The sequence below is a fragment of the Urocitellus parryii genome, chromosome X (assembly GCF_045843805.1).
Source record: "Urocitellus parryii isolate mUroPar1 chromosome X, mUroPar1.hap1, whole genome shotgun sequence".
In the NCBI taxonomy this organism is placed as follows: Eukaryota; Metazoa; Chordata; class Mammalia; order Rodentia; family Sciuridae; genus Urocitellus; species Urocitellus parryii.
Genome location: NC_135547.1, coordinates 17063451 through 17082272, shown reverse-complemented (window position 1 = coordinate 17082272; position 18822 = coordinate 17063451). Strand labels below are relative to the sequence as shown.

At 46.1% G+C, this 18822-nt stretch overlaps 1 protein-coding gene across 2 annotated transcripts; it reads left to right on the top strand.

The window, feature by feature from the left end:
- Nucleotides 1–8769: 8769 nt before the first annotated feature.
- Nucleotides 8770–12253, top strand: Smim10l2a (small integral membrane protein 10 like 2A). Of its 2 annotated transcripts, XM_026392209.2 has the most exons (3): nucleotides 8770–9485; nucleotides 10396–10557; nucleotides 12095–12253. In XM_026392209.2, exon 1 carries the CDS (start codon nucleotides 8928–8930, stop codon nucleotides 9162–9164), a length of 237 nt encoding a protein of 78 aa, XP_026247994.2. In that variant the 5' UTR covers nucleotides 8770–8927; the 3' UTR covers nucleotides 9165–9485; nucleotides 10396–10557; nucleotides 12095–12253. The 2 variants fall into 2 exon arrangements, with proteins under 2 accessions (XP_026247994.2, XP_077649998.1); XM_077793872.1 differs by having other exon boundaries at nucleotides 10396–12253.
- Nucleotides 12254–18822: the final 6569 nt, after the last annotated feature.

Below are 18822 nucleotides of genomic sequence, written 5' to 3'. Positions count from 1 at the left end.
CTAGAATCAACAAAAGGGACTTACTCAAACTAAAAAGTTTTTTCTCAGCAAAAGAAACAATAAGAGAGGTAAATAGGGAGCCTACATCCTGGGAACAAATCTTTACCCCTCACACTTCAGATAGAGCCCTAATATCCAGAGTATACAAAGAACTCAAAAAATTAGACAATAAGAAAACAAATAACCCAATCAACAAATGGGCCAAGGACCTGAACAGACACTTCTCAGAGGAGGACATACAATCAATCAACAAGCACATGAAAAAATGCTCACCATCTCTAGCAGTCAGAGAAATGCAAATCAAAACCACCCTAAGATACCATCTCACTCCAGTAAGACTGGCAGCCATTATGAAGTCAAACAACAACAAGTGCTGGCAAGGATGTGGAGAAAAGGGTACTCTTGTACATTGCTGGTGGGACTGCAAATTGGTGCGGCCAATTTGGAAAGCAGTATGGAGATTTCTTGGAAAGCTGGGAATGGAACCACCATTTGACCCAGATATTCCCCTTCTCAGTCTATTCCCTAAAGACCTAAAAAGAGCATACTACAGGGACACTGCTACATCGATGTTCATAGCAGCTCAATTCACAATAGCAAGACTGTGGAACCAACCTAGATGTCCTTCAATAGACGAATGGATAAAAAAAAATGTGGCATTTATACACAATGGAGTATTACTCTGCATTAAAAAATGACAAAATCATAGAATTTGCAGGGAAATGCATGGCATTAGAGCAGATTATGCTAAGTGAAGCTAGCCAATCCCTAAAAAACAGATGCCAAATGTCTTCTTTGATATAAGGAGAGTAACTAAGAACAGAGTAGGGACGAAGAGCATGAGAAGATTAACATTAAACAGGGATGAGAGGTGGGAGGGAAAGGGAGAGAGAAGGGAAATTGCATGGAAATGGAAGGAGACCCTCAGGGTTATACAAAATTACATACAAGAGGAAGTGAGGGGAAAGGGGAAAAAATACAAGGGGGAGAAATGAATTACAGTAGAGGGGGTAGAGAGAGAAGAGGGGAGGGGAGGGGGGATAGTAGAAGATAGGAAAGGCAGCAGAATACAACAGACACGAGTATGGCAATATGTAAATCAGTGGATGTGTAACCGATGTGATTCTGCAATCTGTATACGGGGTAAAAATGGGAGTTCATAACCCACTTGAATCAAAGTGTGAAATATGATATATCAAGAACTATGTAATGTTTTGAATAACCAACAATAAAAATTTAAAGAAAAGCACTTTCTCTATATAACCTGGCCCTGTTCGATTTTGGTGAGGTTTGACAAGTGACTCCATACAAACCTCTCCCATCTCTCTAAATGATTCCTCCAAAGACATTGCTGATTATTCATCCAAGTGGTTCAGTCCCATATTGCAGGAGCTCTGTCCTGTTCTTTGATCTGATTGATCCTATGTCAGAGAGGAAGTGAGAGACAGGCATGAGTTACTTAGTGTCAAAATGTTAATCAGAGGAGTTTCCATGAAGGAGGACCTCAATTGGGGATAAGTAGGATCTTTGGCATAAGTGATGGAAAATAATTTCAGCAGATACCTTTCAGAGACACACACACAGATTACTTTAGGAAAGCAGATGTTCATTCAAGAGAGAATGTGGGCTAAATCAAGAGAGACTTTTGGGGAGTAAGAAGTATATTGGAGTGAGAATGTAGCCATCTCCAGGGGAAAAGACAGCAATCCTCCAGTGTGTTGTGTTAATATTTATAAAGGGAAAGTAGATACAAGCTGGACTGAAGGTGAAATCAGGGCAGAGTTACACAATTTCCCAGCCACTTTTCCCTGCATTTGCATATTGCCTGCATCTCGGTACACTTTGTAGGCAGAAGCATGGGACAAGGGCATGGGTCAAGGGTACAGACCAAAGGTGGGGGCTGGGTTACTTAGGAATGCTTGTTTTGCATTTCAAAGGTTCATGGGCACTTCCTGCACTCCAATGATCTGTGGACACTTCTCTTATGAGGCTTAGTTTCTTTTTCTGTATTCTTAAATAGCTATCTCAAAAAGACCCCCTTTTGGGGCTGGGGCTGTGGCTCAGTGTTAAAGCACTTGCCTAGCATGTGTGAGGCACTGTATTTGATTCTCAGCACCACATATAAATAAGTAAATAAAATAAGGCGTACTTTCCATGTACAAGGACCAAAAACATTATTTTAAAAAGATAATTTTAAAAAATCAAATGTAAGGAAAGAGGTTTAGAAAGAGTAGTCCTTAGACTAGGGTTACCTAGAAGTCCATTGTTAAGAATTTTCACAGGCAAGAAAAATACAAAACACTCAAAAGGGCAAAACAGCTGGGGATTGTGGTGAACATGTGTAATCCCAGTGATTGGGAGGCTGAGGAGGAAGGATCCAAATTTCAAGGCTAGCCAGCCTGAGCAATTTAATGAGGCCCTGGTGAGACAGAGACTACCAAAGGGACAAAGGGCAAATGCATCCCTGAGCTTTAATGTATCCCTTACTCATGACTTGACTGCCATTAAAAGATAGTACAAACTGGGTGTGGTGGCACATGCTTGTAATCCCAGTGAGTCAGGAGGCTGAGGAAGGAGGATCAAACTGTTTGAGACCAGCCTCAGCAATTTAGCAGGACCCTGTCTCAAAACAAACCAACCAACAAATAAATAAATAAGATAAAAAGGACTGGGGATGTTGGAGACATAGCTCAGAGGTAAAGCCCTCCTGAGTTCAATCTACAGTACCAAAAAAGAAAGAAAGAAAGAAAGAAAGAAAGAAAGAAAGAAAGAAAGAAAGAAAGAAAGAAAGAAAGAAAGAAAGATAGTACAAGTTTTATTTATCTGCTATTCTTAACTCATGGTTGTTAGGTATTAAAAGCTTGATATATGATTAACCCCCCTTTAAAAAACCTTATCAGCTTCAGAAAGCAGATGCATCTTTAGGACCAGGATGTTCTTGCCTTGACTCTCAAGATTGTAACAGTGGTTCACTTTATGCTTTGACTATATACCTTGTTGCTCTAAAACTGACATTTTTTTTCTTTTTCCCAACCTTCTCTTTCCTGACCTTCTCCTTCCTAATCTCTCCTCCCTAATCTCATTTCTCTGAATCACCTCTTTGAAAAATCTCTGCTCTCCTTAATGGGGAGAATCACAGACTTTGGGACAGAAATCCCATTTCTCCTTTGCTAGAAAAGCAATAAAACTTCTTTTTCCTTTTTCTCAAAAACCTTGTCTTTACTGCATTGGCATTGCAGATGAGGACAAAGCTTCCAGTAACAGGACACACAATATAAAGGGTAAAAACGGTTGAGTAGCCATTAAAATGGCAAATCCCCAGGGCCCTTAACTTGTTATTTGCCATATTGGGTCTCTTCCATTCCCCACCTATGTGTTCTCTGAACAGTTTACAGCATCTCATCCTCTGCACAAGACAGAGATGTTTATACAGAATACAGCATCAATAATAAAAACTAACATCTGGTGCCAGGATCACCAGCTGACCATGCCTTCCCCAGAGTTAAATGCCCTTTTAGGAACCCTCTCCCCCCCATACACCTTTAAAATTGTACCTAAAGCCAATTAACATTCCTAAACCTTACTCCTTTTCTGCCTTGGAAACAGTGTTTTCTTTTCTTTTTTTTTTTTAAAGAGAGAGTGAGAGAGGAGAGAGAGAGAATTTTTAATATTTATTTTTTAGTTATTGACGGACACAACATCTTTGTTGGTATGTGGTGCTTAGGATCGAACCCGGGCCGCACGCATGCCAGGCGAGCACGCTACCACTTGAGCCACATGCCCAGCCCCCTGGAAACAGTGTTTTCACATGAATAAAACACACACTCCCTTTGTTCAGGGGCCAACCTGACACTCAAGATCAGTGCCACCTCCCCCTGGTCTTAGGAGAAGCCCTCACAAAAGCCTATCTGTATGTTCTCTCACCTGGATGTTTATTTTTGGTGTTGTTGTTGTTTCTACAGTCAGCAAGTCAAAGCTCCCATGTCCAGCATCACCAGCTGAAAATAACAAAAAAGGATGGGAGAGGAACTCAGTGTAAAAATGCTTGCCTAGCATGTGCAAGGCCTTGGCTTCAATAAATACTGTAACTGCGAAAAAAAAAAAAAAAAGAAGAAGCAGCAGCAGCAGCAGCAGCAAAGCAAATTGAGCCAACTTGAACTAATAAACAGAATCTATTTAGTCCTATTGCTTTTGTTACCAAAAGCTTGGTCCTTGTCCCTGATGCCAATCCAATAACAAGAGCAAAAGGAGAAAGAAGTTTTATTGCTTTGCTAGGAAAGGAGAAACACAGGGGATTCTTGTCCAGAGGCTTTGATTCTGCCCATCAGGGGGAACAGAACACGGGGATTTTTAAAGAGGTGATTCAAAAGCTACATTCCATGTGTCCTCTGTCTGAGTTATAATTCACTTGTTTATTTGGGAGGTAGTCATTTCTAAGATCTTCCGGTACCATCCCCTAAATCTGAATTACTTGGTTTCTGTGGCGGGTGTTCGCTCAAGGAGAAATAACTCTGCCTAGGATGGGGAAGAAAGGTAATCCTGTTTCTACTGAGATTAGGGAGGGGAAGAGATTATGGAGGAGTAGAGAGAGAAGCATGTTCATTTAAAAAATAAATTGCATTGATAGAGTAGCAAGAGATATGTTCAAGCATAAAGCGGGCTGCTGTTACACATTTATCTCAAGGAAAACCAACTTTCAGGGCTGGGGATATGACTCAGTGGTAGAGTGTTTGCCTAGTAAATGCAAGGCCCTACCTGGGTTTAGTCCCCAGTATTGAGATAGGGATTTAGAATAAAGAGAGAAATGCTGAATCTTACAGAAAATGCCCACAAGCCCTTGTCAATCTTGGCCCATGTCCTTGAAGTATGAAGGGAAATACACAAGTGCAGGGAAAATTGACCTAAAATTGTGCGGTTCCACCTGGATTCACCTCCAGGCTGGCCCCTGATGGAGCCCTTCTATAATTACTGCACCCCCAGCCGAAGGCAGACCTTCTCATTCTCTAGATAGCCCACATTCTCCCTTGAATGCATATTTAGCTTCCTAGATAAACTTCAGTCTATGCCTTTTTCTAACTTGTGCTAAATTCTTTTCTATCACATATGCCAAGAACCCTGTTAGCCCTGAGTTAAACTGAACTAATAAACAGAATCTCTTTAGTTCTATTGCTTTTGTTAACAAAAGCCCTTGTCCCTGATGACAATCCAATAACAAGAGAAAAAGGACAAAGAAGTTTTATTGCTTTGCTAGCAAAGGAGAAACACAGAGGAGTTTTCTAGAAACTCCTCAAAGAATTCTCTGGAGACATCTCTTTTATGAAAGTACCTCAAAACAAAACAAAAAAAACAAAACAAAACAAAAAAAACCCCACCAAATCAACTTATATGTAACATTAGTTCTATTAAAGATTTGCATTAAGGTGTGTCCCTTAGCTAGTCATTCTAACATAAGTCAAGGTTATTGACCTTTTGATTTGAAAACTTATTTCAAGAATTACATTTTAAAACAACATTAGGGCTGGGGATATAGATCACTTGGTAGAGTACTTCAGACTTGCATGCACAAGGCCCTGGGTTTGATCCCCAGAACCACAAAAAATAAATAATAAATAAAATCTTTTAAAAACTTAGAATTTTTAGGTACACTCCACAGAATGGTAAAAATTTTGAATATAGACTATAAGAGTTGTCTATTTACCAATTAAGGACACATATATGTATATAGTATATCTTAAATATATTTTGCAAACCAAGTCACATTACCAACAGCATAATTAAGAAAACTTTAAAAGTCAGACTTATGTCATATTAAATATTTAATTTAGAAATTTTCATAAGATGGAAGATAAATAAAGCAAGATTGCCACTTGCTAACTACAGGGACATGGCTCATGACATCTAAATGATCAGTAAAATATACAAGATATTACTACTATATAGAGAGCTTAATAACAATTTAGTAACCTTTGTAGCATGCTAAGACATCAAGCATTATATCAGAACTATCAAAGTTCTAGAACTTTTTAGTTTGTTTTAATAAAACATTTGAGTCAGGCAGGGTGGCACATGCCTGTAATCTTAACTTCTCTGGAGGCTGAGGAAAAAGGATTCCAAGTTCAGGGTAAGGCCTAGGCTACTTAGTCTGACCCTATATCAAAATTTAAAGACACTATAAAGGACTAGGGATATAGCTCAGTGGTACAGTGCCCCTGGGTTCAATCCCCAGTGCCACACAACAAGCAAACAACACCCATGTCATTATAAAAGTAGTTCATTTAGCTAGCCTTATAAATCAAAAAGAGCCTTTAGAACAATTAAAGGTATAAATAAATCCTAACACTCTTAAGACTTAATTTTCTGAAGCAATTAAAACCTAAACACAGCAAAAATCATAAAATCTTTGTTCATTAGGCCAGTATATCGTAAACTTTGTGAAGAGCAGATCAATAGTATAATGGATTCTTTATGTTATTCTACAACTTAAACATGATTAAAGAAAACAAGAAAGGCAAAATACATACATATATCTGTATGCATATGTATGGATATACATGTTTGTGTGTGTATGTACAAATTTTACCTTAATAAATATCTAGTCTACTTCCTCAATTTGGTTCTCCAGAAATTTCCTTCCCAAATATGTTAATTCATAACAAAATAACTATGAAGAACAGACCGTGTGAGAAAGGTACTGTTGCTAGAAGCTTAGTCCCTGTCCCTGATGCCAATCTAATAAGGAGAAAAAGGAAAAAAGGTTTATTGCTTTGCTAGCAAAGGAGAAAGACAGGGGTCTCCTGTACCAAAGGCTGTGATTCTGCCCATCAGCAGAAACAGGGTACTTTTAAAGAGGTGATTCAAAGGCTACATTCCATGTGTTCTCTATCTGGAGTTGTAATTCACTTGTTAATTTGGGAGACAGTCATTTCTGAGATCTTCTGCTGCCATCCCCAAAGTCTGGATTACTTCATTCCCACAGTGGGTTTGTACTCAGGGACAGGAAAAAAGGTAATCCTGTTTCCCCTGAGATTAGAGAGGGGGATAAATTAGGGAGGAGCAGGGAAAGAGGAAGAGAAATAAACATGTCCATTTAAAAAATCAGTTGCAGTGGCAGAGCATATAGTGAATCACTGTTGTAGTTCCAGGAAACATTTAACTGAAGCATACTAGACTATTGACATCAGGTATAGCACAAGGTCCATTTCACATAATATTGTCATGGGAGCAGATCCCAGAGAGAGGGACCTCTATTTAGAACAAGTGGAGTCCTTGTGGTACGTAATGAATAAGAATTTTGGCATGCATCAGAGATGCTAACATTTATTTAGGAAAGAAGATACAAGCCAGGAGTGGTGGTGCACACCTGTAATCCCAGTGGCTTGGGAGGCTGAGGCAGGAGGATCATGAGTTCAAAGCCAGCCTCAGCAAAAGTGAGGTGCTAAGCAACTCAGTGAGACCCTGTCTCTAAATAAAATACAAATTAGGGCTGGGGATATGGCTCAGTGGTCAAGTGCCCCTGAGATCGATTCCAGGTACCAAAAAAAAAAAAAAAAAAAGAAAGAAAGAAAGAAAGAAAAAGAAAAGAAAAGAAAGAAAGAAAGCAGATACATATCCTCCTACCGCCCTTACCCAGAAATGAACAATGTTGAACAATTTTCACACAAAAAAATCATGTTACACAAAAGCCTGGTGGCTCTGGAGCTGCCTTTCTCCCCTCCCCCCGCAACTTGAACATGTAGGTAGGCAATTGCCCAAGTGTATGTGAATCTTTTGGGTTCCCTAAACAGTTGTATAGGATGCAATAGAAATGTTCAACTGTGACAGGGAACAGGCATTTTGAGAGGGTATAAATACTCAGGGAAGTTTTGTAAAATTGGAATGGGGTCATGGTGAGTGCTTTTAAAGTCTTAAACGTAAGGAAACATAAGCATTTCCTCATTTCACTAACTACTCTGTAAAAACATCCTCAAATTTGCAATGGGTTTGCTTTAGCTTATGTAAAGATTAGATGAAACCAGGAAAGGGCTTTTAAGCACACCAGCAAGAAAATGCCATAACCCAGGACAAATGAAAACCAACCTTGTGCAGGAACCAGGGCCAACAATGGGCCACCCCTTGGGTCCGGGCTCCTGTAGGTCAGCAGGTCAGCGGGGCCTGCAGAGGCCCTGGGCCATGGCAGGGTGCTTAGATGAGTGCTGAGAAAGGGACAAGAAAAAGATTCCCCAATAACCAAGTACACAGGACCAGTGAATAGACAAAAATCAGAAAAACGCTCTAGTCTGTTTGGTGGCACTTGCTGGTACAGTTCCTGCACAATGTGTATTAAAGAAAGAGAAATGCAAAATAAAGAAAGGTACAGTGGGTTGTCTGGCCAGGTTTCCTGGGGACACTGTGGGCGAAGGCTGGTGCTGTGAATGCACAGGGCCTTCTGGGTGAGCTTCTGTATGGACTCCCGCCATCCTGCACTCCCACTACACTCTAGAGGATTCTGCAAGAGCAAATCCTGGCAGCAGGGCCTTCCGGTCCTTTCAGGCTTCTGCCTTGGCTCTGAGGGACTTGAGGAGGCTACGCGGTAGAGGTGGGGCGGGCCCCATGGGCGGGGCTGTGCCGGTGAGGTGCGACTTTGTGGGCGGGGCCTCGCGAGTAGGGGCCCCTCTGTAGATGGTGGATGTGGGCGGGACCACTGTGTGGGCGGAGCTACGCTGGAGGCTGCCGCGGGAAGGGGCGGGGCTGTGCGACCAGCGGGTCCCTGGAGCCGGAGGGGGGCCGGAGGCGGAGGCTGCAGGATGGCCTGAGCCGGGTGTGGGCGGGGAGATCTGGAGGGCAGGGCTCGGAGAGGTTAGGGGCGCTCCACACCTCTCATCCGCCTCGCCCTGGGTCCGCGCTCCTGTAGGTCAGCGGGTCAGCGGGGCCTGCGGCGGCCCTGGCCCATGGCAGCGTCGGCAGCTCTGTCCACGGCGGCGGCTGCAGCGGCTCTGTCGGGCCTGGCGGTGCGGCTGTCGCGCTCCGCCGCGGTGCGCGGCTCCTACAGCGCCTTCTGCAAGGGGCTCACCCGCACTCTGATCACCTTCTTCGACCTGGCCTGGCGACTGCGCACGAACTTCCCCTACTTCTACGTGTTGGCCTCGGTGATGCTCAACGTCCGCCTGCAGGTGCGGATTGAGTGAGCTCCAGCCGCGGTGGTGGCCGGGTCAGAGTCGCCTGCCCACCAGCGCCAAGCCTGGACACCTTGTGAAGGACAGCGGGGCCGCCAGACGCTTTGGGGTGCAGAGTGGCCTGGGTCCCTGCAACTGTAGACACCCGCGTCTGGGGAACTACTACCCGACCCCCGTCACCACCGCAAGAAAACTCACGCAACGGGTCCTTTGCTTTGGGCTCGAAAAAATTACGAGTCCAGCTGACCTGTTGCCTCACACTGGCCAAACCCGGGAAATCGGAAAGAAGGAATTTTACTGCAGCGAATTCATTTGCCAAGTCTGACCAAAAAGGTAGGAGAAAGGGTGGGATGGGGGTGGGGGTTTAGCTGCTAAGCCACGTAGATATCGAGGACCCTTAGAGGTTTGGGGCAGTAGAGAGGACACCCGGACAAAACAGCCCGAAATGATGCCAAGGCAAGCTGGGGAAAGGCAAGGCCCCTCTGCTCCCCTGTTGTGATTCCTCAAGGGGGTTAGGGGCAGCCTGAGCTTCTGGGAGAGTCAGGATATCACCACGGGACAGATAAGAAGCCCCCTCCCATACACAGTGCAGATCCCCTCTCCCTTTACAGAGACTGGGGTGGTGTCACCTGAACGCTGGGGAATGGGTCAGTAAGGTCCCAGGAAGTCCCTGGAGCACAAAAGATGTGCCCACCCTTCTCCACCCACCTTGGAGGATTCATGGCAAGGATGGTTGCCTTATAGCCAAGCCCCAGGTCTGTCCCCTTTTCAGATCTCAGGACCCTGGGCCTCTCTTCATCTCCACACAGCCATTTGCAAATCTGCCTCTTTCCCTATATTTGGGGCCAAAGGACTGGTCTGTACCCTCTGCTGAAATCCCTCTTTCTCCCCTAGTCCCATCTGGGGTCATTCTCATTTGCAGACCTGGAGGAGTAGGGAAGAGATGATCCTGCCTCTCCCCTTCCCCCACAGGCTTGCTCTGTGACCAACAGCTCAGGCTCCCTGCAGAGCCAGCCACTGCCCTCTCAAAGCCACAGAAGCCCATCCTCTAACCCAGAAAGCCCACTGGGTGCTCAGGGAATTTGGGAAAATGGAAGGATCTCTCTGAGCAGGCAGCAGCTCTCAGTCTGGGTACATGGGGAGGGCAGAAGGAGAAGGGGGGTTGCAGAGAAGGCTACACAGGAAACAAGGCCCTCCATCTGTGGCCAGGCAAATCTGAGGTCTCCATCTTTTTCTTTTTCAGGCATTGGTCTTTATAGGTGCCTCCTTTGGTTTGTGAAGAGCCTGATCCCTGCCTGGAAGTGCCTCTGTTCCTGCAGCCACCTGGGAGCAACTGAGTGAAATGCCCAGGAGGAAGGGAAGGGCCTTCTTGGTAGAGGCCCAGCATGGACAGAGGCCTTGAAGGGTGGGTGGCCCAGGGATTGGGCCCTGGCATAGGAAGGAGGGTCATGTTTCCTTGGGAACAGAGATCTCCTAGCAACACTGTGAGGGAGATATATTCTCCCCACTAATGGGGCTCCAGGGAAGGGGCTGGGATTTGCCCTTGTCACACAGGTGGGAGGGTGGAGCTGAGTCTGCTGTTGGACCTGCAATCTCCCACTCCCTCCACAGACTTCCTTAAGATCTGGCAGCCTGTGGAACAGGGAAGGAGTACAGAGCTCTGAGGCACCTAGGAGGAGAGGGGTCCAGGGGTAGGAAATCTGGGGTATGGCTTTCCTTGGAGTGGTATGGAAGGTCCCAGGGAAGACAAAACAGTGAGCTGAGATGGGGCACAAGAGAGATGGGTCTCTGAACCCTCTCTCTGTCCCTGGACTCAGGCTCCATCCCCAGGATCACACAGGAGAATCTCATCCAGATGACCTGGGATTGACTCTGGAGGCCCCAGGCATGCTGCTATTTGGGATCCCAAAATAGCCAGAAGCTGTCCAATGGGAGTCCTCACCACCCATGCCTATTCCCTCAGCTCCTCTGGCACTGGTAGCTCAAGTCCCATGTACTGGGTTCCTGGGACCAAAACCTGCAGAAGCCTGGCCAGTCCCAGGGACAGAGTGGCCCAGCCTCCTACCTGCTGCCCTTCTCAGCTGCCCACTGGATCTAGGGTCTCCAATGAAGATCTCAGTTTGCTCCACTGCAAGGATGGAGGCTTTAACACGGCTGCCATGTGCGCCTGTGGTTTCCCAAAGTCTAGGCCTGGTAGCTTCCTTCCTTGTGCCAAGTCCCTATGGAGCCCTGCATCCGGCTGACCCTTCTCATCTTGTCCACTCAGGACCACTTCTGGAGACCTGTCAGCCTCTGACCTCATCCACAGGTCTCTGGGCCACCTCTATGGGACAAGAGACACAGGGTAGAAGAAGAAAGCAGGAGCCAAGGGGCCTCCTTGGGTTGGCTACCCAGTTTTGGCCCTTTCAGACCCTGGTCCCACCCTCTGGGTGACAGGATCCCCAGCTCAAGCTTCTTCCTCAGTCAGCCGGGAAGGAAGGAGGATGGCCCCTCACTCCTCACTGAGTGTGTGTGCATGTGTGAGTACGCATGTGTGTGTGAGTGAGCCAGCAAGCTTGTGGGTGTGTGATGGAGGGGATGGAGCTGTTGAGTATGAAGAGCTGCTCTGGCTGCCCAGCCCTCTCTGCAAAGGGCTCCACTTGGGGCCTAGGAGCCCTTTTCTATAGGGAGAAAAGTAAGTGGAGCCTCAGGGCCACCCTCAGACCTCCACTCCAGGGAAACCCGACCCTGCCCAGCACCCTGGCTTGGTCTTTTGCCGCCTCTGCCAAAAGGGATTGGCCCCAGGCCCCACCCAGCCTTGTGTTCCTCCACTGTTGGGGCCTTGACCCATGGGTGAGCTTCTGCTTTCCTGCCTCCCCTCTTGCCCGCTTTCTCTCCCTCAAGGGCCCTTGCTGCGTGATGGGGTCTCCATGCACTTTATTTATTTGCAGTCTGTGTTCCAGGTGGCGGAGCTTCTACATATTCAGAGACCCAGCCTGGATGACCTTACATTTCTGTGTGATGATCTCTGCGCTGGCCAGCACTGTCTGGTCAGGGATATGTTCTTGTTTCTGATATTGTCACATGTTGTTGTCCCCGTATGTTAAAAAGAAAGTCCTTGAGTTCAGAACACTACAATACTGACTGGAGTCCTCTTTTTGCTGGGTTTGGTGCATTTGCCAAGGGCAGGTGGGGAGGAAGTTCCCAGGGCCAGGGGCTGGGGAAGCCTCAGAGGGCCAGGTCCAGGCTGTGTCAGGACCTGCTCCTTCATCAGAAGCTGTTCCAGGACCAGACTTGGCAGGACCACCGTCCTCCTCCCCAAGGAGCGAATGGCAGCAGAGCCTGGCCCAGGAGAGGGTGGCTGGTCCCATTCACAACCTTTGTTCAAAGGACCTGAAATGAGTCTTGTCTTCCATTATAGAGCTGGGGGTTCAAAGTGCTTAATGCAGCTGAACCTTTAGGATAAAGAGAAGCAGGCAGACCATCTGCAGGTCCCATTGTGTGTCCCAGAGACCCCCTGAGCAGCAGGGGAAGGACCTCACTGCATTTCTGCAAGCAGCTTGCTGGGGACACTTGGAGAAGATCAACCACCCAGGAAGCCTGCACCTGGATGTCTGCTTCCCACCATAGACCTAATCTCAGTCCCCTGAGAACCCCATTCCCAGAAGCTCCCCCAGAGAAGCTAGGAATTGGGGTGGGGGTGGGCAAGGCAGGAGAAGGTTGTGGGGAGTGCAGGACGCTGGAGGCAGGGAGGCATCCTGGGTCAGAAGGTTTTGCTCAGGAGAGCACAGTGTGGACTTTGGGACCCTGATTGCACTCTGCCCATCATCAGGAGTTCCTCATGGCTGAGTGCAGTGGCACATGCCTGTACTCCCAGCAACTTGTGTGGCCGAGGCAGGAGGATTGTGAGTTCAAAGCCAGCCTCAGCAAAGGCCTGTTGGAGTCTAGCCTGGAGCAGCCTTGTTGCTGTGAGGACGGGGCAAGAGACAGGAACTGATGTCAGGGGAGAGTGCTGTGTGCCATGCACTCTGCTAGGTGCTCTGCATTCCTAGCCTCAGCGTATCCCACACCCACCCAACCCTCCTCCCACTTGAGAGAAACCGAGGATGGGAGCCTGTTCTGAAATAGATCCCTCAGCAGAGGCTTTTTTCCTGAGCTCCCTTTCCCTACAGAGGGACAGGGAATCGGGCAAAAAGGGTGGTGGGATGACAAAGGGGGAAAGTGACCCTGCCTTTTTGGGGTGGGGTTCACGACACAGAGAAGAGAACCTGGGCTTTGGGGGAGCAGGCCTGGGGGGTCATCTCAAAATGGAGCTGCCTACTGGGAGCAGCTGGGGCCACTGCCCATGTGGACCACCTGCCTTCTCCCCTTTTCCCATTTCCAGAGACTTGTTGAAATTTAAGCAACTGAGCCAGGAGAGAGGAAGAGAGCAGGAAGCAGACAGTTCCAGGAGGCAGAGAGAGCGAGGGCTTGAAGAAAAATGTGCAGGGCCCATTCCACTCCCCCCACCCAAGGGAAGCTGCTGGGTTTGGGATGAACTGTGCTGCCTGAGCACAGGTGTGCCGGGAGGACATCCTGCTTTGGATCCTGCTCATGGATGGGTACAGTCCTTACTGAAGTCACAGAGGTGTGCACAATGTGCCAGGGGCCTCTTGGAACTAAGCAAAAGAGCTGGGCTCAGGGTGGCCTGGGTGTTCTTTGCAGCTGCAGACTGAGCCTGTCTCCTTCGCCTGTAGCATGGGTGATCCTCCTTATCACCACACCAGAACCCAGGCTCTGGGCTGAGCCTCTCCCATCTTGGTGCTCCCTGCTTATTTTTCTAAAGCTGCCTAATAGTCCCTGCGTGGAACGAAGATATCATCGTGCATTTGCCAACATTTCTTGATTGTTTCTCTTTCTTGTATGGGGAGTGTGTGTGTGTGTGTGTGTGTGTGTGTGTGTGTGTGTGTGTGTCTGAGTAGTTGTGGTTCATGCATTGACAGATGTCATTAAGGATAGTATAGTTGTTCATGCATTGACAGATGTCATTAAGGATAGTCATGATCAATTCCTTTTTATAGATTCCTGGAAGTGGGCCAAAAGACATGCACTGTTTGGGCTTTTTTCTTTCTTAGTTTGGGTAACAGGGATTGAACTCAGGGGTATTCGACCACTGAGCCACATCCCCAGCCCTACTTTGTATTTTATTTAGAGACAGGGTCTCACTGAGTTGCTTAGCACCTCACTTTTGCTGAGGCCGACTTTGATCCTCCTGTCTCAGCTTCCTGAGCTGCTGGAATTATAGGCATGTGGCACACTGTATCCAGCGGTTTGGGGATTTTGATACCTCCAGCATTGGGTCACCAAGTTACTCACTTTAGTCAGGAATGAGTTATTTGAGAGAAGGGTGACAATTCTGCATCACAACAGATTTTTTAAAATTTGTTACTGTCTTTCTTTGATTCATGTTGGGTGCATTTCTCTCCAAGAACAATATAATGTGGAATTGGACCCATCACTTTCCTGAAACTAGTCCTTTCCTATCATCTCCAATTTATGCCTAGGATTACCTGTTCCTAGGATTCACATCAGATTTGTAAATCTCTCAATTTCATATGTTAAAATAGTTTATTTGGACATTTTGCTGTGCATTCCTTGGAATACCTGATCAGGATGAGATACTTCCATACGCCTTTGGCCATCTGTGCTTCTCTTTGCAGCTCTGGGGCGTCACTTGTTTTTTAAAGGAAATGAGATTTGCCTTTCATCATTGCGTGATGGGAAATGACTTTGCATCAGGACTGAGCTTGAACTCAGTCTGTATACAGCCCTCACCCATTCCTCCCCTCCCTCTTTTGCTAGTATTTAAAAAATATGGCCAATCTCAAAAGTGAAAGCAGAAATCTTAAGGATCAGAAGTGGCAGGAATGTAGGCAACAGGTGGGGCCTGGAGCTGCACAGCCCTTGGAGGCAGCACCCAGAATAGGTCTGAGAAGCTAGGAGAGCTCACTCTGTAGGTAGGAGCCAGAACTAGGTGCTTGGTGTGGCTCTACCAGGTGAAACGTGCTGTCTGCCTTGAATGGGAACCAGGATTTCTTGACCTGCCCACCTGGGGTCTCTTGAAAGTAAATCCCCTGCCCAAACAATGGGTTGAAACAGCCACCATTAAGACTCTTAATCCTCAGGTCTGCCCTGTGCTTAGTACAGGGTCTGGATTTTCCATGAGAAAATACCCATGCTGAGAGTTGAATAAAATACAGATGCACTCAAAATATTCTCCTAGGCCCATTTCTGTGAAGCTGAAGCATATTTAAGACAAAGGGAAGAGCCTAAAAGCTACTAGAGAGGAGAAACACACTATTATTATTATTATTATTATTATTAACCAAAAAAAAAAAGCATAACAGCCATATTGACACCGAATATCATCCCCAACCCCCAGCGTGGAAGACAATGTATCAGTGAGGAGTCAGAGGCAGCACAGAAGCCGCAGTCAGTAGCCATCCTAAACCAAACTTCAATTCAGCCAGGGACCAGGTGCTTGCAAACTTATTTCAAGGTCCGAAAGAGTCCAAAACACTCCTGGACACCACAACAGAACTGCCCCCCCAAGGGCAAAAACACCAGTCCTCAGTCAGGGTGCTAGGAAATCAGGAAGCTTGCCTTGGAGCTGTTGACTTCAAGAACACACTCCTGAGCTATAGCTATAGCTAAGGCTGCTGCCACCACCACAGTAAACATTTGTGTGTGTGTGTGTGGGGGGGGGTGCTGGGGGTTGAATCCAGCGTTTTGTGCACATGAGGCAAGCATTCTACCAACTGAGTTATATCCTCAGCCCTACTACCAACTTTCTGACACTCATAAAGCCAGTAACTAGACAAAGGACACTGCAGAAAACAAATACATAGGCTGTATGATCAGACTCACCACCACAAGAGTTGACAAAGCAGGAAGATGGCCACTTATTGGCCCACCAGGAGTCTCACTCAAGTGCACCTAACTGGTGGGATCTAATTCACATCCTGGGCAAGCCAGCACATACAGATGTTCACTTTTATGACTATGCAGTAGAGCAAGGTACATTAGGAAATTGGGACATGTATTGAATCTCAATTCACCACACGTGTCCCAAGCAATGTCTTCAAAATGTTGAGAGAAAACTTCTGTTGGCTTAGAATTTATGCATGAATTTAGAATCAACACATTCTGACACACAGGAGACATAGAAATGTACTATTTATCAAATCTTTTTTTTTTTAAATGCCCATCTGTTGGCCTCATGTGCAGACATTTGCACTAGGCCTGAATATCAACATACTTAAGGTCAGGGGTATTTATCAAATCATGCTCAAAGAATTACCAAAGGGTGTGTGTTAGCAAGAAGATGTGGATATCAAGAAACAGTAGCAAGTACATAGTTGTTAATGGGCTTAAAAACCTCAATATATATTGATGATTAAGGAAAGAAGGTAAAGGAGAAAAAAATAACAATATTTTTGGGGAGCTTACTTTGTGTCAGGCACTGCTCTAAGCACATTACATAGACTAATGCAATACTCACAAGGGTCCCAAAACAAATTCATATTATCTCTCTTTATGAAGATGGGGTAACTGGGGCTCAGAGAGGCTAATAGCCTGCCCAAGGTCACAGCTGTGGTGGAGTGAGGATTTGAGACCTTGCAGTTTTCCTTATAGTCCTGTAGCTCCAAGAGCCTGGTGCTGGAATCAACTTTTTGAAAGAGCTCATGGGATCACATGACACATGAACATGTGAAACAGAGAGAAGTTTGTAAAGGGACACAGAGACCCAGAATGAGCTGGCTCACTCTGTTATAGCAATCCACTCCAAGGGAACTAATCCTCTCCTGTGAGACCTAACCCACTCCTTGAGATCAGCATTAATCCCTTCATGAGGGTGGTCCTGACCCAGTTACCTCTCCTCAGGCCACACCTATTAAAGGGCCCACCATCTATTAATACCATTTTATGGGGATCAAGCTTTCAACATATGAACCTTTGGGGTACATACAACATCTAAAGCATGGCAAAGCTCTCCGGAACACTGGAGCCACATGATCTTGTTGTGGCAGGCCCTGTATTTGCTTGACATTTCTTTCCTGTCTACAGAAAATTTTCTAACAAAGCCTATGAACTTCATGCTCCCCAATCCTAGAACCATAAAGACATCCATTTAGGGACACCAGTGTGACACACTGACAAGTGTGAGATGATGGGGACTTGCCTCCCAAATTATGGCAAACAGCCTTAAAATTAACATATCTCTGAGGCAAAAGGTTTAAAGGGCATCTGTGCTGGGCCTGCCTATGAAAGCAAGTGCATTCTGGGCTGTGCCATTTACAAAGGTGAAGGGAACATATCCACCCCCACAACTGATGCTCCCCAGGGGCTGAAGTGATTCCCTCTGTCCAGAGAGGAGTCTGGAATCAGGGCTGTGACTGATTCACAACCTGACTGGGCTGACCAAATCCACTGTTGCTCTCAGGGAACATGTTTCCATGTTGGTCAAAATGGAGAATCAAATGAGAGGTGGCAGAATCCATGGCCCACACATCTCTCACATCAAACAGTGACTTCTGTGTGATTCCCACGAGTGTGAAGCTGCTTTGGAATGATGACTTTCCCAGGGAACTACAGCTGCCACAGCTCCTGCTGACCCTTTCTCTCCTGGGAGTTCCTGCTCCATGGGTCAGGAAGCCCAGGGGGCAGTGACAGAAGCCAAGTTCCATTAGGGCCTGGGATTTGGTCCTGTTGGCTTCACTCCAGTGCCTGGCATGTAAAATGGGATCGACAAGAATTTGTGAGTGGAAACACAGCCTCCACAAGCTATTCCTGACTACCCCACTCCCTTCAAATGGAGAAGTAACCACTGGATGGTTGGGAGGTCCCACTAGACCTGTAAAACAAACCCAGAAGCAAACCCTGTTTATTCCGGGGGCCAGGGAGTTATGGTGGAATTAGGAATCCCAGGACTGGGGCTGAGCTCACAGCCACTTCTCTGTGATGCTGAAAGCTTTGAAGTAGCTCTTTCCAGAGAACATTTCCCTGGTTAAATGTGTTGTTTGAGGAAGGAATGAGAACTTTTCATGAAGGATACTTGTGGGATTTTTAGTACCATCATACCCACAATAATCAAATTCCTCTTCCTTTATGGGGCTGTAATTTCACTCTCTGATTCATGTATGGAGCTGGACTACACCTTTTTAACAAAGATCTTTACCCACTTTGAGATTTTATGCATCGAATCTGGGGGAATGATTCTGTAAGAAATCAACTGACGTCTTAATGAGTTGCTTAATGAGTTATTCCTAGAAAACAAATGATGGGTTAGCCACAAGTAAGCATTAGTTCTGCTCAGATAATTCTTTTATTGCATTTATTAACATGTAATCTGCCATTTTTTTTGGACCCTATTCTAAATGCTTGGTGATGTATTAATGGAAAGAACAACCCCCCCAAAAAAAAAATGCCTACCATTGAGGAGTTTACATTCTAATGTGGGGAAGGGATATAGGTAAACAATAAATATAACAAATTGAGTAGGTGTTAGGAGATGAAAATGCTACAGAATAATGGATACTGAACATTTAGCCTAGGGGAACTTAAAATTGAAAGCAATCTATAATTTTAATTATTTATTTGTTTATTTGGTACTGGGCATTGATCCCAGCGGAGGTGGGGGGACTTGGTCACT